Source organism: Saccopteryx leptura, chromosome X (genome assembly GCF_036850995.1).
Source record: "Saccopteryx leptura isolate mSacLep1 chromosome X, mSacLep1_pri_phased_curated, whole genome shotgun sequence".
Lineage (NCBI taxonomy): Eukaryota > Metazoa > Chordata > Mammalia > Chiroptera > Emballonuridae > Saccopteryx > Saccopteryx leptura.
In genome coordinates, this window is record NC_089516.1 from 45463917 (window position 1) to 45491478 (window position 27562).

At 41.2% G+C, this 27562-nt stretch overlaps 1 protein-coding gene across 4 annotated transcripts in view; it reads right to left on the bottom strand.

Moving 5' to 3' along the window:
- The window catches only part of RP2 (RP2 activator of ARL3 GTPase), a 95718-nt gene that overhangs the window by 46740 nt on the left and 21416 nt on the right, over window positions 1-27562 (bottom strand). For all 4 annotated transcript variants that reach the window (XM_066357070.1, XM_066357071.1, XM_066357069.1 and 1 more), the window contains exons 2-4: window positions 19525-20190; window positions 10957-11071; window positions 1736-1821 (exon numbers count right to left, since the gene is read on the bottom strand). In XM_066357070.1, the coding sequence (XP_066213167.1) occupies window positions 1736-1821; window positions 10957-11071; window positions 19525-20190 (867 nt within the window). The remainder of the gene's footprint in view (window positions 1-1735; window positions 1822-10956; window positions 11072-19524; window positions 20191-27562) is intronic.

The window sequence follows — 27562 nt, forward strand, 5'->3', positions numbered from 1 at the left end:
GACATTTTACTTGAGAAACATATATTTTGGAGTTTTTAAATAAGTACATTCTTATTTTGTCAAATTTTAAGCAATGAATATTTTAGTTTGGCAAGGAAAAACCAAAGCTTAGTTCCCAATTATTTACCACGAGTTCTAAAAATTATGATGTTTTTTAAAAAAATTCCATGCAACACTAGAACTAAAAAGTACTATGTGGTTGTAAGGAAAAGGAAGTGAAAAGGTTTGATTGAAATATAAATTGTCGGTCCCAGACCCCTGCCCAGGAGATGGGGAGTCACATGTGCCTGCAGCTGGCCTGTGGCTCTAGGCTGTTGAGAACTGGGGAACTAGGAGGCGAGGGGTTTGGGGGGAACACAGGATCTGGGGCTGATTCTGAGTAGTTAAGAGAATCTGAGGGTTTCTGGTAGGTGGAAGATTAACTGGGACCATGGGAGTCCTAGCCAATGATGGTGCTGGGGCGCTGGGATGTCTCAGGAGTAAGCTGCATTCTGAGGTTGTCCCTGAGAGCACAGGCTTTTCTGGAACCCTGGGGATTCTTCAGAGGTGCAGAGGCCTCTGGATTACTGGGGCTTACTTTGGGAGATGAGGGGTGCCCAGACCATTGGGAAGTTTGGAAGAGAGTGAGATGCTATTTCTGGAACACTGATTGGGGATCCTCCTGGAAGATTGGCTTGGAAGGGAGCTCTGGGGTTTGCTCATAGTTAGGGGATTTTCTGTAGCCTTAATGGTCACAGTGGATGTCCTCATTTTTCTGTAAACTTCCTAGAGGAGATCTTTAGGCCCTTGAGGTGATATGCAAGATTAAAAGGGCAGTTTTAGAGCCTTGGGGTTCAATCCTAGGAGTAGGGGAAAGGGATATTTCCAGAAACCTACTAGGGCCTTTTTTTTTCAGAGGTGGGGGGTCTTAGAGAGCCCTTGAAAAATAGTCTGGGACCTTTAGAATACCTTGGAGCTATTTCAGGAGCCCACTGTTTTTCTGGGAGCCGATATTGGAAAAAGTGAGATGGCACATGTGAGCTTTGGGGTATATCTGAGGCTGAATTTCCTGGAGACTGATTTGAAGGCATCCAGAGACAGTAAAATTCTCTCTGGTCTGAAACAATCTCTCTGATGTTGTCCCTGGCTTGCCTGAGATGTGCTCTTTGTAGTCACAAAGGGAAACCCTGGATTCTGGGGACATGTGGATGGGATGTCCACCTTCAACCAAAGTTCATTTTTAAAGTATGCCATTAGCTCAATTCTGAGCATGGCCCCAGGCGGGCAAAGCATCAGCCCCAGATGGGGGTTACTGGGTGGATCACGATCAGGGCACATATGGGAATCTGTCTGTCTTCCTTTCTTTCACTTGGAAAAAAAGAAGAAAAAAGCGTGCCAGGTTCAGGCTGGGGTTCAGGAGAAAGAGCTGGCTCAAACTGGGACTTAGCCTTCAAGGAGAACCCTGTTATTGTAGGGGAAAAGCGCAGGAACTTGGCCCTATGTAAGTGCCCTAATTGAGTCTGCCAATGGGTAAAAATGTCAAGGGAGAGGTCAGGGCCTGATTTGCAGTAGAGATACTCCAAGTAGTTCAGGAAGGGTGTCCCCTGACAAGCAGAATGTGGGGCCAGGTGGGTATCTGGGGTCTTCAAGGGGCGTCTGGGCCGATGGCTAGGAGAGCAGCAGGGCTGAGTCATGCTGAACTGAGCTCAGGAAGGGGTTAAAAAAAGAAATATAAATAGTCAATGAAATCTTTTACCTTGATCCTCTTGAATATCTCGTTGACAAGAATTCTACATGCTTCTACAATACCGCCTCCATTAAACTCCAAGGCAATAACAGGCCCTGTAAGCAAACCGAAGAAGTATTGTCTTATCAAGAATACAAATCTATTCTAAAATTAATCATTTTATTCTTCCCTGAAGAATCTCCAGCCTCTTCTTTGGAGTTAAGAGAAAAGGAAGAAGGAAGTAGATAGAAGGGACACATCACCTCAGATACTTCTTCCTACTCTAATCATAAAACGAATTAATATAGTCTCTTCACATGACAAGTAGCTTCAATGCTACTATAGGACTATCACATTTTTAAGTGTTGTAAATAGTCTGGCTTTTCTGGTTTTCATTCATCTATAGAAACTATAAAAAGGTCACCCATTTAGCATTACAAAAATAGTTGACAAAATGACAAAAAGGATCAGAAGCAATTCAAGTCAACATAAGTCAGTTTTGCCAGGCAGCCAGCCTTGCTTCCAACTCTCTTACTTAACAGCCAAATCTGGACCCCCAATAACGTAGCTAAGCCAAGTAAGAACTGAGACTTGGCAATGAAAGTAATGACCATGTGAAGTATTTTCCTCTTTTTAAAAAAACTTTTATTTATTGACTTTAGCGAGAGAGAAAGAAGGGAGAGAGAAAGAGAAGACAGGAACACCGATTTGTTCCGGTATGTGCCCTGACCGGGAATCAAACCAGCAACCTCTGAACTTCAGGACAGTGCTCTAACCAACCGAGTTATGCGGCCAGGGCAATGAAGTATTTTTTTTTTTTTTTTAGTGTATCTGAAAACTACATTCTAGATCCAATGACAAAGTGTTTATGCCCTTCAATTCAATTAATATCTATTCAGCTATCACTATATTCTTAATAGTTTTAATTTTTATCTCCTACAGTAATGGAGAAGTCCTGATCTCCATGAAAGTATAAATTTTTTGAAAAAAAAAAAAGACATAAACCCATTAAACAAATATAGAAAAACAGAGAATGATGAAGTGCTAAGTAATGAAATACTAAAGTGATTGTAGTCATGTGCCACAGGCAAGGTACAAGAATGAGAGAAAAGATCCCACTACAGTGGACCAAAATAACTGCGGGTTTGTGATTTAATACAAGCAACAAATACAGAACATGCAGGATATAGCAACAGTCAATTATACAATTAGATACAGAGAACAAATTAAAGTGTGAGTTTTTCAGCATCACAATGGTGTAGATCAAGACAGGTGCTGAGTAAAGAAAAGAAGCTAACTAGGAAACCTTTTCTTAAAAAAATGGATGACTCTATGTCTAGAGGCAAGAAATGAGTAAGATAACCTGAAATATCTTGTTGAGTCAAAAAGCAATGAGGCTATCAAAGGCCAATGGGGCATCGAAAGGACACAGGAGCCAACTTGGAGCTCCCAGTGGCCAAAGATGAGATGTAATGAGATCAAAAGTATAAATAACTGCAATTTATTAAAACATACTGAATATATAAAAAGTCATGAGCTCACAGTGATTATTTAGCAAAGAGAGAAACAAAGAAACTTCACTGGACACCACTGTAGGTTGCTAGGGAACCATATCATTACTCTGAAAAGTGAGGCTTAATTATTTTCCCTTTATTTATTCTGCTTTTCTGATATGAATCATATTTCAATTAACCAAAGAGTTCTGTCAACATCCATTATTAAATACAGAGGTAGTGACATGATTAGAATATGATCACTTTGCAACTCCTAATTAAATAATTGGATCAGGCAACAATCATCAATGTATTTAGCATCACACAGAGAAGACTGACAGAAACCTTTAATAAGAAGATTGTCCTCATCTGAACTTAACAGTCAGTCTTAGTATCACTAAAAGTGCAATAATCAAACAGTATATGCCCTCTCATGTAATGATATAGGAAATATTATCACCTTTGAAATAGTCTTGCCAAATGAACAAAACAAAACACAAAACCCTAAATGTGAGTATAAACAAGGCTTTCATCTAACTTCTGGTCCATAGTAACTGTAGAGGAACAAATTAAACCCATGCATACTACAGGACAACTGACCAGGTTTCTTTTGCAAGACAGAGGCATTAAACAGAAAGGGGATGGGAAACACCTGTTTCTGATTAAGAGTGATCTAAGATACAAAACAATGACATACAGTAAGTGGGAGAATTTTAGATCAGGATCAAATTAACTATAAAAATACATACCAAGAATATTTTTTAGACAATTAGAGAAATTTGAATATGAACTGGGTATTAGATGAGATGACAGAATTGTTAATCATGATAGATGCAATAATATGTGGTTACTTAAGAAAACATCTGTTTGTACTTTTGAATAGAGATAGTACATTTGGAAATTTTCAAAGAGTTTAAAAAGCATTTTTAGCCAAATAAATACTGAACTAAAAAGAAAAAGTTGATAATAAATGTAGTGTTTTTAGTTTTTCAGAAAGTGGAAAGTTTGAGGGTATACTTTTATTTAGGATCAGTACAAGGATATAAGGTAGATATAATTTTTAAAGTCAGACATTTATTACCGAAAGTCCCTATATTCTACAAAGACAACATAATCTAGAATTCAAAAATCCAATTTTTGTAGATTGGCCAGGTAACTGATTGATAGTTTTTGAATAGAATATTGTGAACTTCTGATAAGTGACCTAATAACTTGCCAATAAAAAAAATCAGCAAAAAAAGTAGACAAGTATATCAATTTTTTTTTTGTATTTTTCTTAAGCTGGAAACAGGGAGAGACAGTCAGACAGACTGCCGCATGCGCCCGACCGGGATCCACCCGGCACGCCCACCAGGGGGCGATGCTCTGCCCACCAGGGGGCGATGCTCTGCCCCTTCGGGGCGTCGCTCTGCCGCGACCAGAGCCACTCTAGCGCCTGGGGCAGAGGCCAAGGAGCCATCCCCAGCACCCGGGCCATATTTGCTCCAATGGAGCCTTGGCTGCGGGAGGGGAAGAGAGAGACAGAGAGGAAGGAGGGGGGTGGAGAAGCAAATGGGTGCTTCTCCTATGTGCCCTGGCCGGGAATCGAACCCGGGTCCCCCGCACGCCAGGCTGACGCTCTACCGCTGAGCCAACCAGCCAGGGCCGACAAGTATATCAATTTTTATTAACATGTATATTAACATGATAATCCTATATTAAAAGAAAACTATAATGCTGACAATGCACTTTTAAAGCAGTCTTACTTGTCCTTCTATCTAATAATGATGACTATAATTACTGTGATTATTTCAAACTGAACTATGAGGTCAAACAAGGATCACAACAAGTCATGTGTTTAGTGTTTTAATGTGAATGTCTTATCAAATACCTTGCAGTAGCTTTAAGTCTAAATATTTGAACTGTCATAAAAGATTGTGAGACTCTGAAGTAAACAAAAAAGATTCTTGAATGTCCTAATACTCTTCTGTGTAATCTGACATGACCTTGGAACAAGCCACTATCAGGTTCCAATTAGATTACAGCAACAGCTTCCCAGTTGGTCTCTCTGCTTCCCCCTTAGAGCAACCAGAATGATGTGACATTTTAAAGGGATCATGACACTCTTCTGCTCTAAAGCCTCCAATAAACTATTATCTATATTATTTTTAATCATCCTAAAAATAACTGACAGTTTAAAGTAATAACACTAACAATGTATTAGATATTTATAGCATATACAATAGTAAAATATATAGTAATAATGACAAAGAGATGGGAGGGAAGATTTGAGTATATAATGTTATTAGGACCTTATATACTATAGGTAGAGTGGTATATTACTACTATAAGGTGGACTCAAATGATTTAAATATATATCCTGTACTGTAAAACCTAAGGCAACCATGAAATAAAAGAGGTATAAACAATAAGTCAATACAGGAGGTAAAATATAATAAAAAATGGACTATTAAACAAAAAGAGCTAACAAAAATACAAATACAAATGGAACAGAAAGTAGCTAGCAAGATGGTAAATGCTGATCCAACTAGATCAATCCCTTTCAATGTGAATGGTCTAAACACAACAGTTAAAAGACAGAGATTGGCCCTGGCCGGTTGGCTCAGTGGTAGAGCATCAGCCTGGCGTGTGGGAGTCCCGGGTTTGATTCCCAGCCAGGGCACACAGGAGAAGCACCCATCTGCTTCTCCACCCCTCCCCCTCTCCTTCCTCTCTATCTCTCTCTTCCCCTCCTGCAGCCGAGGCTCCATTGGAGCAAAGATGGCCCGGGCGCTGAGGATGGCTCTGTGGCCTCTGCCTCAGGCGCTAGAATGGTTCTGGTCGCAACAGAGCAACACCCCAGATGGGCGGAACATCACCCCCTGGTGGGCATGCTGGGTGGATCCCGGTCGGGCGCATGTCGGAGTCTGTCTGACTGCCTCCCCGTTTCCAACTTCAGAAAAAAAAAAAAAAAAGACAGAGATTGTCAGGATTGAAAAGGAAGAACCAACTATATGCTAGTTACAGAAAATTCACTTTAAGTATATAGACTTCAATAAGTTAAAAGAAAAGGAATGTAGAAATACCGGTATATCATGAAACACTAACAACCAAACAAAAGCTGGAGTAGCTATATATCAGACAAAGATTTCAGAACAAGAAAGAATATCAGAGACAAAAAAAGGATATTACATAATTATAAGGGCTTTCCAAGAAGTCATAAGTCCTAAATGTGGATGCGTTTAACAAGTTTCAAAATTCACAAAGCAAAACCTGATAGGATCTAAAAAGTGAAATAGACAAATCCATAATTACAGTTGGAGACCTGGACATGCCTGTCTTTACTTCATAGAACAAGTAGGCAGAAAATCAGTAAGACTATAGATGATCTAAATAGCACTATCAACCAAATAGAGCTAGTGGATATTTATAGGACAGTATACCAAACCAAAGCAGATTACATATTCTTCTCACATGTATATAGACTATTCACCAAGATATACTATGTTCTGTGCCACAAAACAAACCTTAAATAGTACAGTGTGTGTTTTCGGACCATAATAGTATTAATCGACAAATCAATTACAGAAACACATCTGGACAATCTCCAAATGTTTGGAAATTAAACAATATACTTCTAAATAATCCTTGGATCAAGTGAAAAGTCTCAAGAGAAACTAAAAAAAATTATGAACTGCACAGGGGACCAACATACTTTTTCTGTAAAGGGCCAGATAGGAAATCAGCAAAACAATAGATACAATAGTGAGTGTGGCTGTGCTTCAAATAAAACTTCACTCACAAAATCTACAGTAGTCCATGTTTTGCCAAACCATGAATTAAATGAAAATACATCATACCAAAATTTTTTTTTTGTATTTTTCTGAAGCTGGAAACGGGGAGAGACATTCAGACAGACTCCCGCATGCGCCCGACCGGGATCCACCCGGCACGTCCACCAGGGGCGACACTCTGCCCACCAGGGGGCGATGCTCTGCCCCTCCGGGGCGTCGCTCTGCCGTGACCAGAGCCACTCTAGCGCCTGGGGCAGAGGCCAAGGAGCCATCCCCACTGCCTGGGCCATCTTTGCTCCAATGGAGCCTCGGCTGCGGGAGGGGAAGAGAGAGACGGAGGGGAAGAGAGAGACAGAGAGGAGGGAGGTGGGGGTGGAGAAGCAAATGGGCGCTTCTCCTATGTGTCCTGGCCGGGAATCGAACCCGGATCCCCCGCACGCTAGGCCGACGCTCTACCGCTGAGCCAACCGGCCAGGGCCCATCATACCAAAATTTGCAGGAGGCTTAAAGCAGTGCTTAAAGGAAAAATTTTAAGATGTACTACATATATAGTCGGTCCACATTATTTGTGGATTCTTTATTTGTGAATGTGCCTACTTGGTAAAATTTACTTGTGACTCCCAAATCAATACAGTACTTGCAGTTTTTTTCATGGTCATTTGTGGACACACACAGAATGGCAAACAATTTGAGCTGCCTGAATTGCATGTTCCCAGGTGAAAGTGAACAAAGGAATTCTCTGCCTTATTTCAGCATTCATTCTGTAAGCAAGTGTCTTTTTCAGTCTATTTTGTGCCACATTTTCCAAATTTTGTACTTTTTGTTGGTGATTTTGCTGTTTAAAATGGCCTGAAAACATAGTGCTGTATAATGTTCCTAAGCTTAGGAAGGCTGTGATATATCTTACAGAGAAAATATTTTTTAGGTAAACTTCATTCAGGCATGAGCTATAGTGCTGTTGGCTCTAAGTTCGATGTTAAAGAATCAGTAATATATACTAGAAAGGTTTCTTTAAACACACACACAACAAGGTTATATATGGTTTGCTTTATCACATACTATACATGTGCACACACACATTCGTGTTTATTTTTCTGAGACATTTATTTTATTTTATTTTTTCTTTTTAATTAAGCTGGAAACGGGGAGAGACAGTCAGACAGACTCCGGCATGCGCCCGACCGGGATCCACCCGGCATGCCCACCAGGGGGCGATGCTCTGCCCCTCCGGGGCGTGGCTCTGTCGGGACCAGAGCCACTCTAGCGCCTGGGGCAGAGGCCAAGGAGCCATCCCCAGCGCCTGGGCCATCTTTGCTCCAATGGAGCCTTGGCTGCGGGAGGGTAAGAGAGAGACAGAGAGGAAGGAGGGGGTTGGAGAAGCAAATGGGCGCTTCTCCTATGTGCCCTGGCTGGGAATCGAACCCGGGTCCCCCGCACACCAGGCCGACGCTCTACCGCTGAGCCAACCGGCCAGGGCCTATTTTTCTGAGACATTTAAAAACAGCAGAAATCATGTCACTTCAGCATGCCTCTCCTACGTAGTCACAATACCATTATCATACTTAAGGATACTGACAATAATTCCATAATATCATTTTCAAAATTTTCCAGTTGCCTCAAAAATGTCTTTTACAGCTCACCTAACCCCAATCCAAGATCCAATCAAAGTTCATTTCTTGCATTTAAATCGTTATGTTTATTTTAATACAGAAGCCCCCCAGAGCTTTTATTTGTTTTCCAGAATATTGTCTGAAGAGTCCTAGCCAGCTATCTTACAGAATGTCTTCTATATTGGATTTTTTCTCATTGTTTCCTCATGGTATCATTCATTTAACATTTCCTTAGATTTTCTTTCTTTCCTATAAACTAGAAGTTAAGTCTTGGCTTGATAAAATTCAGGTTAAATATTTTTGGCAAGAATACTTCATGGGTAATGTTGTATACTTCTTAATGCAGCACATCATAAGAAATACAATGTTAGGCTGCCCTACCATCGGTGATGCTAAGTTTGATCACTGGGTTAATGTGGTGATCACCAAATCTCTGCTGTAAAGGTATACTTCCCCTTTGAATTAGAATGTATAAATATCCCTTTTCTTATCAACTTTTACCCCAATAGTTTTAGCATCCACTGATAGTCTTTATCTGAACTAATCATTACACTGGGGGTCGGAAAATGGTGATTTCCAAAGTCTATCATTTCTGCTACATTTATTAGCTCACAGTATTCTGTAAAGAGCAAAAGAGCTTTCTCTTATTTCCTCTTTCCTTCTTTTTTATTATCACTATGGATGCATGAATTTCTGTTGTTGAATCAATTCCCTTTATTATTCTTTTTGATGCTTGAATTGTCCCAAATTTGGCCAGTGGAAACACCTTCAAGCTGGCTCCTGTGACCTTTTGACATGACTTCATTTAGTGTTTGAGTACTTCCTATGAACATTTCCGGTTTTAAAAGCTGTTTATATGATGTTTATTTGCTGAAATCCCTATAACATCTGCACACTGGTTTTAGTTTTACTTTTTGTGGGAAAAGAACATTGTACTTTGTCCATGTGGAATGTTGTGTTACTTAAACACAGACGTTATCTTTGGGTTAGGGCACCTTTTTTAAGACTTTATTCAATTTTTAGAGAGGGGAGAGAGGGGGGAGAAAGAGAGAGGAGGGGGGGAAGGAGCAGGAAGCATCAACTCCCATATGTGCCTTGTCCAGGCAAGCCCAGGGTTTCAAACTGGCTACCTCAGTGTTCCAGGTCGATGCTTTATCCCACTGCGCCACCACAGGTCAGGCTGGGTTAGGGCAATTTGATGAAACAACTTCACTAACATTATGTAAGTATATAAATCATTAATTTAGCCCTACTCATATGTTCACTTCATCCCTAGTCCTCACACTTTAGGAAGCCCATTACATACATTATTACATTACATTATTTGATTAAATTTCTGAAAGCTGCTGAGAGTTTAAAAGTTCATTTTCAAGGTTCCATCAGAATGTTCCCATGTCAAAAAAGTTGCATCAAAGGAGCCGTGTCTTAATTTCTTATATATAATCTGGGCTAGATTCATGCTCTGGCTTGGATTGAGTTCTTAATACTACTATAGTAACCACAAAGGTATATGAAATACTGTATTAACACTTACAGGCTGAGTCACACCCAGCATTAGTTATTAAAATTATCCTAACAATCCTCCCACATTTCTATACAAGTTCTTGCAATTTATTACAACTTATAAAGAACATATAAATGCAGACATGCCTTCTTTCTAACATCTACTCAGTCAGTGTCACATATTACTATACATATTTGCTCAGTCAGTAAAGAAAAGCCTGATGAGCCATGAACTTTGAGCAAACAATGTCCCCACTCTCAAAGAAAAATAGTACTCTGTCCTCTAGAATCAGCACACCTTCAATACATATGGCAGACAGCAACCCTTCCAAAGGGCACGCTAACTCTAGTTCCTCTGTTCACAGACCTATTTCCAGTACCTAAAATTTGTTCATAGGACTTGCCTGCTGGGGAAAATAGTCCTAATTATGTGTGGGAAGTTAATCATATTAAATACATAAAATAGTATGCCATTTTATTTATATTTCTTACTTTTCTAGTACAGTCAACACCTACTGAAGGCACAAAGAATCCTTATGAAGTGCTTTGTAATTCTGCATAAGGAGAATGAATTGGTCATTCACTACAGTGCAATAATACAACAATAATAAAATAATTAAAAATAATAAAACATAGTAAGTCTGACTTTCAGTTACTAAGAAAATAGAATAGGAAAAAACTTAATGTCTGATTTCTAGTTAGTTATATATGGTTTTTTGAGTTAGATGAAAATTTGACATTTCTAAATAGTAGGAAAAAAACATAAAACAAATGAGAAAGAGAAGGCAAAGAGAAAAGCTAATGGCTAGAATAAATCAAATCAACACGTCAAGAGGGTAACCACAAAAGTATACCAGTCATCCATAAGGTACCTTTGTTCAAATAACGAATGAATTCAGGTGCTCTTCCTCGAAAAACCCTTCTAGCGTCCTCAGGTTTCATTGGCATTTCCCTCGTCTGAATCAGGAGAAAGCCTTCTTTAACCAGCTGTTGAAAAGAAAATTTCACTTAGATTTTACAATGAACTTGAGATTAAAACAATATTCTTAGTATTTTTCTGTATTAAACGTGACGCAGCATGCTGATTTTTGTTTTAGTTATAACTCTAATTCAGGGTATTGGCTGTAACAAGATTTCACACATATAAGATTCTTTCAGATAGGTGGCTCTGGGCAATAGTTAGTACATGTAGTACAATGGCTAGTGCTAAGATTAAGAGTCAAACAAATGTGAATGATCCCCTGACATTTTAAACATAATTAAATTTTTAAAAAATTTTATTGATTTTAATTTATTATGCTTACAAACATAATTAAAATTTTGGGACTAAAACTAACAGATGGAAAATTTAGTTTGGTAATACTGCAAAACATTCAATGACAAGAGAATGTTTAAGTAAATTATGGTACACTGACATGATAAAATACCATAGTTCATTAAACATAAATAATAAAATGTGAAAAGCTTATGTAACATGTTAATTTTTAAAAGCATAATACAAATTTATAGCGAATAACATAATAATGATAGATTACATTTATGGAGTACTCACTTTGTACCAGATAGTTTTATGCATTTTAGGTGTATGATACATTTAACCTTTTCGTGAGGTAGGTACTATTATTATCCTCATTTTACAGATAAGAAAACTAAGGCACAGAGTGGTTAATAAACCTGCCAAGGTTGAACAAACATTAAGTAAAAGAGTTGTCATTAGAACCTAATTAATCTGACTACACACTAAATAACTTAAAAACTATTTCTAAAAAGACTATTCAAAGACACAGTACATTATGATTTTTTGAGAGCATGCACGAGAGAGACGGAGAGGAGAGTGGTGAGAAGCATCAACTCATAGTTGCCTTACTTTTAGTTGTTCAATGACTGCTTTCTCATACGTGCCTTCACTGGGGGGCTCCAGCTGAGCCAGTGACCCCTTGCTCGAGCCAGTGACCCCTTGCTCAAGCCAGCGACCTTTGGGCTCAAGCAAGTGACCATGGGGTCATGTCTATAATCCCACACTCAGGCCTAAGACCTTGGGACTTAGAACCTGGGTCCTCAGCGTCCCAGATCAACTCTCCATCTACTACCTATTCAAGCTATTTGTGTGTGTGTGTGTGTGTGTGTGTGTGTGAGAGAGAGAGAGAGAGAGAGAGAGAGAGAGAGAGAGAGAGAGAGAGAGAGAGAGAGAGACAGGGAGGGAGAGAGATGAGAAGCATCAATTCTTCATTGCAGAACATTAGTTGTTCATGGATTGCTTTCTCATATGTGCCTTGACAAGGCGGCTACAGCAGAGCCAGTGACCCCTTGTTCAAGCCAACGACCCTATGCTCAAGCTGGTGAGCCTATACTCAAGCAGGATGAGCCCACGCTAAAGCCAGCAACCTCAGGGTTTCAAACCTGAGTGCTCTGCATCCAGTCTGATGCTCTATCCACCCACTGTGCCACCGCCTGGTCAGGCAAGCTAGATATTTGTTTTTCATGAAAATTCCACTTTTGGACTTGAGAACAATGGTAATTACCCAACTTCAATTATGCAATACTTCTAAACAATTCAAACTACCTTCATTCTAATTTATCCTGTGCACATGTGTGATCCAAGTAAGAGTCAGCAAGAAATCTGATGTTTAGGTGAAAAAACTAAGGCCCAGTAACTTCTTTTGACTCCATATGGAATGTGCTTTTTGCTTCACTCAGCGTTTGTGGACTTTCTACCCTCTCAAGTTTTACACTTCCTATCTCAAAAAATCATTATGATATATTTAATTTATAGAAATAAATGAAACAGAATTCTGTGATACTCCTAGGGTTTAATAAAACCATAGCTAGCAATCACAGTTCCAGTCTAAGACTGTTCCAAGATATTTGTGTTATTATAAAAGAAAGACTTAAATTTTATTTTTTTCCATCTCAGAATTAACTAGCTTCTACACATATTTTCCTAGGAACTCAAGTTTCATTTAAAAAAATACATGTAATTTCTCTTAACATGTAAGTCATTGGTTTTCAGCATGTTCTGATACCCTCCTTCGCATGTACTTGGCATTTTCTTCTTTTTGTTCTCTTTTCATTCCTTAATTTTGTGTTTTCAGAATTTGGTAGGACAGCTAGCCAAAACGTCACAGGGTTTTTCCTTATAGACTGGATGATAATATTTGTCTTGTCTCCATATACTTTTGGTCACATTCCTACTCTACAAGGCATTTAGCAACTTTTCTTTACCACTCAGGGAGAAGAGTAGCATCAGGTTTGTTAAGGGTTGAAATGTGGCCTATAAAGCCACACTGTCTGGATTTAAGTCATGGCTCTGCATTTACCAGCTGAGTGACCTTTTGCAAGTTACTTACCCTCTCTGTGGCTCACTTCCCTTATCTGTCCAAAAGAGGAACAATGACACTTATTTCATAGGTTATTCTGAATTAAGTGAGTTAAATCCCTTACGACAGTGCCTGGTATAGAGTCAATACTAAATGTTAGCTATTATCATTACTATTAGATTTATGTTTATCTTAAATTACACTGGGGAACAAAATTTTTGTTGCATCCACAAAAACAATTGTTCTTACCTAATTTGAGTGTGCTGATCTGTAATCTGACATTAATTTTTCTCTGTAAGCTACAGTTTTTTTGCAATTCAAGATTTTAGGTTTTCATCTTATTGTAAAATTTTCAGCATTTAGTTTAACATAATGAAGTAGAATGTCTTCTTGGGCATCATCTTTGTGAAAATATAATAATTTATATAATGCAGTAAATACACTAATACACTAAAAGATATGATTGCATCAGAATTTGTCTACAGCCTGACCTGTGGTGGCGCAGTGGGATAAAGCGTCGACCTGGAACACTGAGGTCGCCGGTTCGAAACCCTAGGCTTGCCTGGTCAAGGCACATATGGGAGTTGATGCTTCCTGCTCCTCCCCCCTTCTCTCTCTCTCTCTCTCTCTCTCTCTCTCTAAAAATCAATAAATAAAATATTAAAAAAAAAAGAATTTGTCTACAATTTCAAAATAGAACATATTAAAACACTTATTTTAATCATAAAATTTGCGCAAAATTTATTTAAATTCTATTCAGGCAAAAATTTGCGTTTGTAGCTTTTGCGTTTGAGTACTTGTTGAGGACAATCTCGTTTGATGCTCCAGCAGTAGACTGTTCATCACTAACAGCTCCAAGATTTTCGGGAAAGTTATCAAGGTGACTGTTCAGGAAGTGAATCTTAACGGTCATGTTACATCCAATGTCACAGAAAGCCAACAGCATCCTTTGAACCAGAAGTTCATAGTTTTCTGCTTTTTTGTTGCCAAGGAAGTTCTTTGTAACTGCCACAAAAGACTGCCACGCTGCTTTCTCCTCCTTATTCATCTTCCTGGCAAATTCTTCATCACATATGGGGGTTCGAATTTGAGGTCCATCGAATACACCTGCTTTTATCTTCTCGAAAGACAAGGCAGGAAAAGCAGAAATAATATGTTGAAAGCATTCACTTTCTCTATTCAAAGCCTGAACAAACTGCTTCATTAAGCCAAGTTTGATGTGAAGTGGGGGGGAAATGATCCTGTCTCAATTAACTACAGGTTCATTCACAATATTTTGCATCCCTACTTCCAGAGCTTCACATTTCGGCCACTCCTTCTGTGTCCAGTGTTTCTCCTGAGCTCGGCTGTCCCACAAACACAGAAAGCAAGGATACTTCATGAAACCTCTCTGTTGTCCTAGCAGGAAATTTACCATTTTAAGATCCACACAAGCCCTGGCTGGTTGGCTCAGTGGTAGAGCATCGGCCTGGCATGTGGAAGTCCCGGGTTCAATTCCCGGCCAGGGCACACAGGAGAGGCGCCCGTCTGCTTCTCCATCTCTCCCCCTCTCCTTCCTCTCTGTCTCTCTCTTCCCCTCCCGCAGCCAAGGCTCCACTGGAGCAAAAGATGGCCCGGGTGCTGGGGATGGCTCCTTGGCCTCTGCCCCAGGCGCTAGAGTGGCTCTGGTTGCGACAGAGCGACGCTCCCAATGGGCAGAGCATCGCCCCCTGGTGGGAGTGTTGGGTGGATCCCGGTTGGGCGCATGCGGGAGTCTGTCTGACTGCCTCCCCATTTCCAGCTTCAGAAAAATACAAAAAAAGAAAAATCGCAACAGATCCACACAAATGATCCCGTTATGCTCCTCATACTTCAGAAAGTCAAGGACAATTTTTATGTCATTCTTACTAAGTCATTCAATTCGGGTTAGCTAAACTGCTGAGGGGTTAATGACTGCTTGGAATCAGAAGAAGACCCTTCAGATTGCACAACCATTTTCTCATGCATCTTATCAAAACACACTTGATCACCATGTTCACTTTCTTTGTCCTTAGAAGAAATAAAACCATTGAAAACTGGAACCAGGAGTGTCTCAGAGTGTGGGATAGGTCATATTGCTCAAAGAATATTAGGACATGTGATCATATGCCGTTTTTTTATTGCCGATGCCCTTTGTATGGATAAGACAGAAATAACAGTCACTGCTGTGGTCCTTAGGTTCACGCCAAACCATGGGAATACCAAAAGGCATTCCTTCACGTTTTCCTTTTGTCCAGTCACGAAGCATTTCCTCACAATTATGACACACAATATGAGGAGCCCAATTCTTGTCTTGATCGCCAAGGGGAACTTGAAAATAGGCGATATATGCACGTGTCACAAATGATGAAATATTGCACCTTCGACGTTGAAGTGTGTAACAGCCACATATATAACAGAAGGTGTCAGGACTATTCTTACATTTACGCCTACTCGAAGAAGCTATGATTCAATCTTAAAACAAAATAAGAGGGTGTTTTTATCAGATAATAATTTTTTACATTTAAAAACAACTACAATTATGTAAAAGTGATGTTTATAAAACATTAATTGCCTTGTGGTTATGTTCAATCCAAGAGTCGTTGCCTTTTAACTCCAATTTAAAAACCAATGAATGCCATTAACTGTAACAAAAAGAAATTAAAATTGCATAAAAACTAGAGATGCACCAAAAATCGGATTTCAGATTTGGAATCAGTGATGCAGAAATATATAGAAACAGTTCTAAAACCTCATGCAACAGAAAATGAAAAAAAAAATTGTTCCCCAGTGTTATTTTGTATTCCAGATGGACATCTAAAGAACCTCACTCTTCCTGGTCATATTGCTTTCAAGGGCACAACACTGTCATTTTACACATCAGATACCAAAGGTTAAAAGGTCCAGAACATCTGATGATTCATGAGGCAAGAAAATGTTTTTCCTTAAACATACTATATATTCTTTATGTCCACTCCTTATTACTAAACAAAAAGGAGTTTAACCTGAATAATTATATCTTTTGAAAATCATATGTAGGCCTTGGCTGGTTGGTTCATTAGTAGAGTGTCGGCCCAGTGTGTGGATGTCCTGGGTTTGATTCTCGGTCAGGGCACACAGGAAAAGTGCCCATCTGATTCTTCACCCTTCACCCCTCCCGTTTCTCTCTCTCTCTCTCTCTCTGTCTCTCTCTCTCTCTTCTACTCCTGCAGCCACAGCTCAATTGGAGCGAGTTGGCTCCAGGCACTGGGGATGGCTCGATGGCCTCTGCCTCAGGCACTAAGAAGAACTCGGTTGCTGAGCAACAGAGTGGCATCCCAGATGGGCAGAGCATTACCCCCCCTAGTAGGCTTGCTGGCTGGATCCCAGTCAGGCACATGTGGGAATCTGTCTCTCTGTTTCCCCTCCTCTCACTGAATAATAAAATAAAAAGAAAATAATATGTAGATTTTTAAAAATTACCATACAATATAACGAAAATATTTTCTTCCCAGATGTTGGATTAACATGTTATTAGATTACCAGATTCAAGTGTGTTTTCATCAGATTGATATAATCAAAAAAGAAAATATCAAAGTCTTAAAAATTATACCTTGGCTTCTGTTATTTTGAAAACTAGACCTCAGATATACTTTGTAGATTTCAGACATGGGCTTTCTACATTGTAGACTATATATCTACAAAGAGGTAGTCACTGACCAAGCAGGCAGTGGCGCAGTGGATAGAGCATCAGACTGGGATGCAGAGGACCCAGGTTCAAGACCCCGAGGTCGCCAGCTTGAGCGTGGGCTCATCTGGTTTGAGCAAAGCTCACCAGCTTGGACCCAAGGTCGCTGGCTTGAGCAAGAGGTTACTCGGTCTGCTGCAGCCCCACCAAGGCACATATGAGAAAGCAATCAATGAACAACTAAAGTGTTACAACGAAAAACTAATGATTGATGCTTCTCATCTCTCTCCGTTCCTGTCTGTCCCTATTTATCCCTCTCTCTGACTCGGTCTCTGAAAAAAAAAGGAGGTAGTCATTTCTAGAAGGACTTTTTTCCCCTAAAATCATTCCTCTTGAGAAGATACAACTCTAAAAATCCATTGAAAATGCACTTGCTGCCTGACCAGGCAGTGCCGCAATGGATAGAGCATCAGACTGGATGCAGAGGACCCAGGTTCGAGACCCTGAGGTAGCCAGCTTGATCGTGGGCTCATCTGGTATGAGCAAAAGCTCACCAGCTTGGACCCAAGATTGCTGGCTCAAGCAAGGGGTTACTCGGTCTGCTGAAAGCCCACGGTCAAGGCACATATGAGAAAGCAATCAATGAACAACTAAGGTGTTGCAACGAAAAACTGATGATTGCTGCTTCTCATCTCTCTTCGTTCCTGTCTGTCTGTCCCTATCTATCCCTCTCTCTGACTCTGTCTCTGTAGAAAAAAAAAAGACACTTGCTGAGTATCCATTTACTTTTGCATTTCTGGCAGTCTGACTTCCATACTCCTCCTGAAGGACGTCTGGTTAATGGATAATCAGATACCCTACTACCACCTTCCCACTAGAGCTTCCATCAACACAGGAACTGCTGCTTCTGGAATCCCTCATCTCTACAAACTCAGTTATTTTTTAGTAAAATCTGTATCCAAAGAACCTTTCTCTATTTTCAAACTCATCAAAAGCTCCTGCTCATGAGTCCATGACCTCTGCTGTCCCAGCTGCCACCGCTTCTTCTGTACCAACCCCCCTTCATGGCAATAAGGTAAAGGACAATAAGGAAAGTGATGTGCGAGTTGCTCTCATGGTCACAACAGGGTCCAAAAGTTGTATTCCTAAATGCCTTTCCCACCTCTAAACAATTAAAACTCCAAATAAATTTCCCCACTAAATAATTACTCTGCAGTACTACACTGTTGTGAGCGTCCATGGAAATCATTTATTATAAAGAATGGAAGTTCTTTAAGGGCAGATTATTTTGTCAATCTATCTCCAACCCAAAATATAGTATATTTCAACACCTCTAGGTTGCCATCAATTGTAAGATGCATTTCAGAAAACAAAAATATACAAAAACAAATGTGGATCCTATAATCAATGAAATATGGTAAGAAAGTAACTTGCATGTAATAAATGCTTACTGAATGGAACTATATTTTTAAAAAATTTCTTTGGGAGGCCCTGGCCGGTTGGCTCAGCGGTAGAGCGTCGGCCTGGCGTGCGGGGAACCTGGGTTCGATTCCCGGCCAGGGCACATAGGAGAAGCGCCCATTTGCTTTTCCACCCCCCACCCCCTCCTTCCTCTCTGTCTCTCTCTTCCCCTCCCGCAGCCAAGGCTCCATTGGAGCAAAGATGGCCCAGGCGCTGGGGATGGCTCCTTGGCCTCTGCCCCAGACGCTAGAGTGGCTCTGGTCGCAACACAGCGACGCCCCGGAGAGGCAGAGCATTGCCCCCTGGTGGGCAGAGCGTTGCCCCTGGTGGGTGTGCCGGGTGGATCCCGGTCGGGCGCATGCGGGAGTCTGTCTGACTGTCTCTCCCCGTTTCCAGCTTCAGAAAAATACAAAAAATACAAAAAAAAAAAATTTCTTTGGGAAAGTTTTTTTTTTTTTTTTGTATTTTTCTGAAGTTGGAAACGGGGAGGCAGTCAGACAGACTCCTGCATGCACCCAACCAGGATCCACCTGGCATGCCCACCAGGGGGCAATGCTCTGCCCCTCTGGGGCATTGCTCTGTTGCATCCAGAACCATTCTAGCACCTGAGGCAGCAGCCATAGAGCCACCCCCAGTGCCCGGGCCAACTTTGCTCCAATGGAGCCTTGGCTGCGGGAGGAGAAGAGAGACAGAGAGGAAGGAGGGGGTGGGGGGTGGAGAAGCAGATGGGCGCTTCTCCTGTGTGCCCTGGCTGGGAATCGAACCCGGGATTCCTGCACGCCAGGCCAACACTCTACCACTGAACCAACTGGCCAGGGCCTGGGAAAGTATTTTGAGTCCTAAACAACAAGCTTTCAGATAAATCTATAGGGGACAAAGGACTATAACTTAAGGATTTTCTGTATTTCTTATAGCCAATTTGAAAAGAATGGAAGTTCTCTAGAAAGAGATGTGTTTGTATCCAGGTGTATGTCTCTTTCTCTTCCCTCTCTCCTTACCTCATCAACTAGTCTCCTGGCATTTGCAGTAGTATAATCACTAGCAAATAATACCACTAAGCATGACTCATCGCTGCACTTCCGTCTGTGACCGTGGGTTACAGGAACAATACTTTTAGTGGCTTCTGTGGAAATATGGACAGTTTTGAATTCTTTGGTAGTAGGTGGAGGAACACGGTGGCAAATAACAGCATTTTCTGGAAGAATGCCCCAGTTGAGTTCTCCTGGCACAGGTGTAAAGTCATGGATGTTACTCCAGTTATTATTGAAGACATTTAGCCCTGCTTCTTTGAACTGCAAAGCTAATTCAGGGTAGTACCACTGAAAACAGGCAAACTTGATATTTGTGGAAGACTCAATAATGGGTTGAGTAGCACAGAACAAAAAGAATTCCATCTTTCTACAATCTCGCACACGAAACTGTTGACAGGCTAGCGCGGAACGGCAATCTGTGCAATTCCGAAAGAACACACTGCCTTTCACAGGTCCCAGAAAAATGATGCAGTTAATACAGTCATCAACCGTAATTGTAGCAGAGTGATCAAAAATATAGACGTTACAGTTCTCACAGTCTTGAATGATAAATTGTTGTCCTGCAACCTTCCCAGGTAAGCGACCCACTGTTTCATTCTTCAGTCCACTGAACATGTAGTTTTTCAGATCAATCTGCAGGGACAAAACACAAACATTGAGTATTATTAACATTATTCAACAAATATTGTCTATTAGGTGACAGACACAATTCTTAGTGCTAAAATAATACGTTTGTACTCTCAATAGCTTTGCAGCCTAGCTAGAAAATGAATAGGACACGTTTTTTTCTAATAAATAAAAGGCATGAGGAGAAAAAGGGAGAGGAAATTGTTATAGATAAAGTTAGACTCAAGGCTATATCAACCAAATAATGTATGAACAGTCTTTGAATCCTGTTTCTTTTTTTTTTTTCTTGTGGGAGAGACAGAGAGAGTCAGAGAGAGAGGGACAGATAGGGACAGACAGACAGGAGGGAAGAGAGATGAGAAACATCAATTCTTCATTGTGGTTTCTTAGTTGTTCATTTGTTCATTGATTAATTTCTCATATGTGCCTTGACGGGGGGGGGGGCTACAGCAGACTGAGTGACCCCTTGCTCAAGTCAGAGACCTTGGGCTCAAGCTGGTGAGCCTTGCTCAAACCAGATGAGCTGGCGCTCAAGCTGGCGACCTTGGGGTCTTGAACCTTGGTCCTCTACATCCCAGTCCGAAGCTCTATCTACTGTGCCACCGCTTGGTGAATCCTGTTTCAACATACCAATTTTAAAAACACTTTTCTTTGAAATTTTGGGTAATTCTCACACATATACACAGGATGATGGATGATATTAAGGAATAATTCAGCTTACCCTATTTTTTTCCTGATGCTTCACTTTCAAAACCTCTGATATTGGATGTACACTTAGATTAAAATATATTTCTCTAACCTTCCAAAAATGAATGAATGGATCCTAGTTTATAAACCCTGGCTGATTTCTGCAGTATGCTCCAGAAAATGAAAGCACCTAAGGTACAAGACATGGGATGTCAGAATTTGTATGGACAAGTTTGAGTCAAACATTTATTGAGCTATTCCTACAATGGAATTTTTCAAATTTTACCATTTCCATCCTTATATAGTCTAAACCAGGGGTCTCCAAACTACGGCCTGCGGGCCACATGCAGCCCACTGTGACCATTTATCCGGCCCCCGCCGCACTTCCAGAAGGGGCACCTCTTTCATTGGTGGTCAGTGAGAGGAGCATAGTTCCCATTGAAATACTGGTCAGTTTGTTGACTTAAATTTACTTGTTCTTTATTTTAAATATTGTATTTGTTCCCGTTTTGTTTTTTTACTTTAAAATAAGATATGTGCAGTGTGCATAGGGATTTGTTCATAGTTGCTTTTTTATAGTCTGGCCCTCCAACGGTCTGAGGGACAGTGAACTGGCCCCCTGTGTAAAAAGTTTGGGGACACCTGGTCTAAACTAAAGCTCACATAATTTTTTTAAACAGTATGCCTGAAATCTGTCAGACTACTTTTTAAATTTTTAATCAAAATATAGTCACTAAAAAGCCATTTTGATTTTTTCAAATTACTTTGAATCTACTTGCACTGTTTTACCTCTTTGTGGGCATATAAATTGTATGCAAAATTGTACGTGCACCAGAAACAAGCTCCCATAAATACAGTATGTAAAAATTCAATAATTTAATCATCTTAATCATTAGCAAACTAACTTAAAGTGTCTTACTCAATACTGCACAATAAAGGTGGTACTTACTCACTTTTACATAATATATTAGAAGGAGAACTGTTCTGTAGCTTGAGGCAACAAAAGAGGCACTTATTTTCCAGTCTCTATTTTGTCACCTGTGAGCAACATGATCTTGAAAAAGGCACTTTGGCCCTGGCCGGTTGGCTCAGCGGTAGAGCCTCGGCCTGGTGTGCGGGGGACCCGGGTTCGATTCCCGGCCAGGGCACACAGGAGAAGCGCCCATTTGCTTCTCCACCCCCCCTCCTTCCTCTCTGTTTCTCTCTTCCCTCCCAAAGCCAAGGCTCCATTGGAGCAAAGATGGCCTGGGCGCTGGGGATGGCTCCTTGGCCTCTGCCCCAGGCGCTAGAGTGGCTCTGGTCGCGGCAGTGACGCCCCGGAGGGGCAGAGCATCGCCCCCTGGTGGGCAGAGCATCGCCCCTGGTGGGCATGCCGGGTGGATCCCCGTTGGGTGCATGCAGGAGTCTGTCTGACTGTCTCTCCCCGTTTCCAGCTTCAGAAAAAAAAATACAAAAAAAAAAGAAAAAAAGAAAAAAGAAAAAGGCACTTTAATTTTCTAGATCTTCAGTCATTCAACCATTTGAACACCTAATATGAGCCAGACATTGTTTTAGGCACTAAAATGAATATGACCAGCTCTTCCCATGAAAAGTAAACAGTACCCTAAACAGATTATTTAAAACCTACCTGACTATATAATGAAAAATGCCAAGAATATTCTGAAAACACAGAAGAGGGATACCTGGGGTAAGGGAGATAGGGGTATAAGACTTCCTGTACAAAGGGAGAATAAATAAGCTGAAGTTCACCAGGGAAAAGCGGTGGGAGTCAAGGATCCTCTCTTCACACCAGGTGAAAGTAAAGAACAAAATAAAACTCTAGGGAGTGTGAGGAAAACAAAGTAGTTTAGAGTTTCCAGTGATACTGGAATGGGAACAGATGAAGATAGAGAGGTAGGCAGGGAAAATATTATAAAGCTTAGAAGTTATCCATGGGAATTAGGGTACCACAGAAGAATTTAAATAAGCAAGATTTGTATTTCAGGTAGATTATTTTGGTAAGAATAATGAAAAGTGGACACGGATCTCAGAAGCTGTTGTAGTAATCCAGAAAGGACTGGAACTAGAGCATAGTAAGGAAGAGCAAGATGAGATGGATTTGAGAAATACTGAGGAAGTGGAATCAGCAGACTTGTACAATGGCTGTAGGAGGTAAGGCAGAATGATGGGTCGGAAATGATTCCTAGTTCTCTAGTCCAGTGTTTTTCAACTTTTTTGACTACAAACCACATTAGTACATTCTTCAGCACAGCCCAGTCCATATACTTATGAGTATTTGTACATGCACACGCACCAATGAACTAAAAGTTTTACAAAATACTAAAGAACTCACAAAGCTCAGCAACAAACAAGCAAACAATCCAATTAAAAAATGGGGAAAGAACCTGAACAGACACTTCTACCAAGAAGGCATACAAATAGTCAACAGATATATGAAAAGATGCTCATCTTCACTAGCTATCTGAGAAATGCAAATCAAAACTACAATGAGATACCACTTCACACCTGTTAGATTAGCTATTATTAACAAGACAGGTAATAACAAGTGTTGGAAAGATTGCAGAGAAAAAGGAACTTTCATTCACTGTTGGTGGGAATGTAAATTAGTACAACTATTATGGAAGAAAGTATGGTGGTTTCTCAAAAATTAAGAAGAGAACTGCCATATGACCCAGCAATTCCTCTACTAGGCAACTACCCCAAAACCTAGAAAATATTGGTACATAAAGACACATGTACCCCCATGTTCATCGCAGGATTGTTCACAGTGGCCAAGACATGGAAACAACCAAATTGTCCCTCAATAGATGACTGGATAAAGAGGATGTGGTACATATATACAATGGAATACTACTCAGCCATAAGAAATGATGACATAGTGACATTTACGACAACATAAATGGACCTTGAGAACATTATACTGAGTGAAATAAGTAAATCAGAAAAAGCTAAAAACTCTTGTGATTTCACACATAGGTGGGATATAAAACTGAGGCACATGGACATAGATAAAAGTGAAGTGGTTACCTGGGGGAGGGAATGGGGGAAGGGGATGTGAGAAGGGCATAAAGAGGGACAAATATAAGGTGACGGAAAATGATTTGACTTTGTGTGATAGGTATATAGCATAATCAACAGTTCCAATGCTATAGAAATGTTTACTTGAAACCTATGGATTCTTATTGATCAATGTCATCTTGTTAAAGTTAATTTTCTAAATAAAATTTCAAATAAAAAATACTACTTATCCTTATTTTGTATTAAACTTCCTATTGTCTTCTATTATCCTACCTACAGGTTTGAAAAAGGACTGCACTGGTTTACATGACTGGATGTTGGTCGTGCCACACTCCAAAAAAAAAAAAAAAAGTAATATAGGAGATAACACAGGTTTAATGTGGGTAGAGGTATTCAAGCAATTCCATTTCTAGGATTTTACAGGTGACACATACATAAAGGTATGGTGTTCCAATTTGGTCTCTACCAAGACATTGAACTAGTATAATTGCTGGCTCCCTAATGCCAAAGATCAACCCCAAAGGGACTAATAAAAAGAGAAGCCATGAGAAAGTTCTGTGGTGAAGTGTGGTAGGATAAAATAGAAAAGGAACTGCTGTGATTTTTGCTCTTGCTTCTCTCTCTCCCAAATCTTGAGTCAGTAGTGCATCCTGTTTCCCTCCCTGGGACTCAGACCTCTATCCAGACTTTCTTCAGAGTTAAATTCAGGACAGGGTAGAAACCCTGGGCCGGTGAAGAGCTGAGAATAAACAAGAGGGGACTTTCACAGTCATTCAGGACATCCCCAAACCCTCAGAACTGGCAAAATAAACCTTACAGTATGTCTTCTAATGCTGCTTTTCTCAATTATTCATTGGTCAAGTAGACTGAAAAACTGAAATTGGCAAGAGTATAGAAGATCCGAACCAAACAATGAATAAACTTGAGTTCTGCAACCAACAGTAGAGTATACTCACATTTTTCTTAAGTATACATTAAAGATAAGATCATAAAGATCTTAAAGGAAGTACTAGATCATAAAGGAAGTCTCAACAAATAAGAGGTAACTTACAGGCCATGATATGGGACCAATATGCAATTAAGTTAAAAGTCAGTAACAAAAGATATTTTAAAAAATATTTGCCTATCTGAAAATTTAAAAACAAACTGCTAAATAATTCATTGGTTAAAGAAGAAATCATAATCAAAATCTAAAATTATTTAGAATTAAATGTTAAGATACCACATACAGGATGTAGCAAAAATGGTGCTTTGAGAGAGGTCTATAACTATATAGCTACAATAAAAACTTTCAAAATTAATGAGTTAAAGGCCCATCTTAATAAATTAGACAATAAACAACAGAATAAACTTAAAGAAAGTAGAAGGAATAAAAAAGATAAAAATAACCACAGAGAATGATTTAGAAATGGTGTATATAACAGAAAAGATCAACAAAGCCAAAAATAGTTTTTTTGGGGGGGAGGGGAACCTTAAAAAATAGGCAAATTGGCCCTGGCCAGTTGGCTCAGTGGTAGAGCGTCGGCCTGGTGTGCAGGAGTCCCGGGTTCGATTCCCGGCCAGGGCACACAGGAGAAGTGCCCATCTGCTTCTCCACCCTTCCCCCTCTCCTTCCTCACTCTTCCCCTCCCGCAGTCAGGGCTCCATTGGAGCAAAGTTGGCCCGGGTGCTGAGGATGGCTCTGTGGCCTCTGCCTCAGGCACTAGAATGGCTCTGATTGCAGCAGAGCAATGTCCCAGATGGGCAGAGCATTGCCCCCTGGTGGGCATGCCGGGTGGATCCCAGTCGGGCGCATGCGGGAGTCTGTCTGACTGCCTCCCTGTTTCCAAACTTCGGAAAAATACAAAACAAAACAAAACAAAACAAAAAAAACAGGCAAACTTCTGGCAAGAATGATCAAGAAAATGCAGTAAGAATTAGAAGAGATATTTTATGTCAAGTGCTTAGTACAGTGTTTAGGACATGCCGTGGCTTCAACATATGGCCAGAGTGAGTGTTATTATTAAATTCCATGTAATGACAAAGCAGACCAAACAGTGAGCGTTGGCTCAGTGGTAGAGCATCAGCCCAGCATGTGGAAGTCCCGAGTTCAATTCTCAGCCAGGGCACATAGGAGAAGCGCTCTCCTGCTTCTTTTTTTCTTTTTTTTTTTTTTTGTATTTTTCTGAAGCTGGAAACGGGGAGACAGTCAGACAGACTCCCGCATGCGCCCAACCGGGATCCACCCGGCACGCCCACCAGGGGGCGACGCTCTGCCCACCAGGGGCGATGCTCTGCCCCTCCGGGACATCGCTATGTCGTGACCAGAGCCATTCTAGCGCCTGGGGCAGAGGCCAAGGAGCCATCCCCAGCGCCAGGGCCATCTTTGCTCCAATGGAGCCTCGCTGAGGGAGGGGAAGAGAGAGACAGAGAGGAAGGAGAGGGGGAGGGGTGGAGAAGCAGATGGGCGCTTCTCCTGTGTGCCCTGGCCGGGAATCGAACCCGGGACTTCTGCACGCCAGGCTGACGCTCTACCACTGAGCCAACCGGCCAGGGCCTCTCCTGCTTCTTCATCCCTCCCCCTCTCCTTCCTCTGTTTCTCTCTTCCCCTCCTGCAGCCAAGGCTCCATGGGAGAAAAGTTGGCCTGGGCATTGAGGATGGCTCCATGGCCTCTGCTTGAGACACTAGAATGGCTTCGGTTGCAGCAGAGCAATGCCCCAGATGGGCAGAGCATTGCCCGCTGGTGGGCATGCCGGGTGGATCCCAGTCGGGCACATGTGGGAGTCTTGTCTATCTGCCATCCCCGCTTCTCACTCACTTCAGAAAAATACAAAAAAACCAAACCAAAACAAAACAAAAACAGTACAAATGAAAAGGGTAATACAAATAAAGTAGAAGTTAAAAAAAGAATAATTCAACAATTATATACTAACAACTATTTAAAAAAGGTTTTGGGCCCTGGCCGGTTGGCTCAGCCGTAGAGCGTCGGCCTAGCGTGCGGAGGACCCGGGTTCGATTCCCGGCCAGGGCACACAGGAGAAGCGCCCATTTGCTTCTCCACCCCTCCGCCGCACTTTCCTCTCTGTCTCTCTCTTCCCCTCCCGCAGCCAAGGCTCCATTGGAGCAAAGATGGCCCGGGCGCTGGGGATGGCTCTGTGGCCTCTGCCCCAGGCGCTAGAGTGGCTCTGGTCGCAATATGGCGACGCCCAGGATGGGCAGAGCATCGCCCCCTGGTGGGCAGAGCGTCACCCCCTGGTGGATCCCGGTCGGGCGCATGCGGGAGTCTGTCTGACTGTCTCTCCCCGTTTCCAGCTTCAGAAAAATGAAAAAAAAGAAAAAATAAATAAATAAAAAATAAAAAAAATAAAAAAGGTTTTGTCCATGAAATGAACAAAGCTCTTAAAAATAACTTACCATAACTAATTCAAGAAGTTAAAAGCTTAAATAAAAAGCTACTACTGGCCCTGGTCGGTTGGCTCAGCGGTAGAGCGTCGGCCTGGCGTGCGGGGGACCCGGGTTCCATTCCCGGCCAGGGCACATAGGAGAAGCGCCCATTTGCTTCTCCACCCCCCCTCCTTCCTCTCTGTCTCTCTCTTCCCCTCCCGCAGCCAGGGCTCCATTGGAGCAAAGATGGCCTGGGCGCTGGGGATGGCTCCTTGGCCTCTACCCCAGGTGGAGTGGCTCTGCTCACGG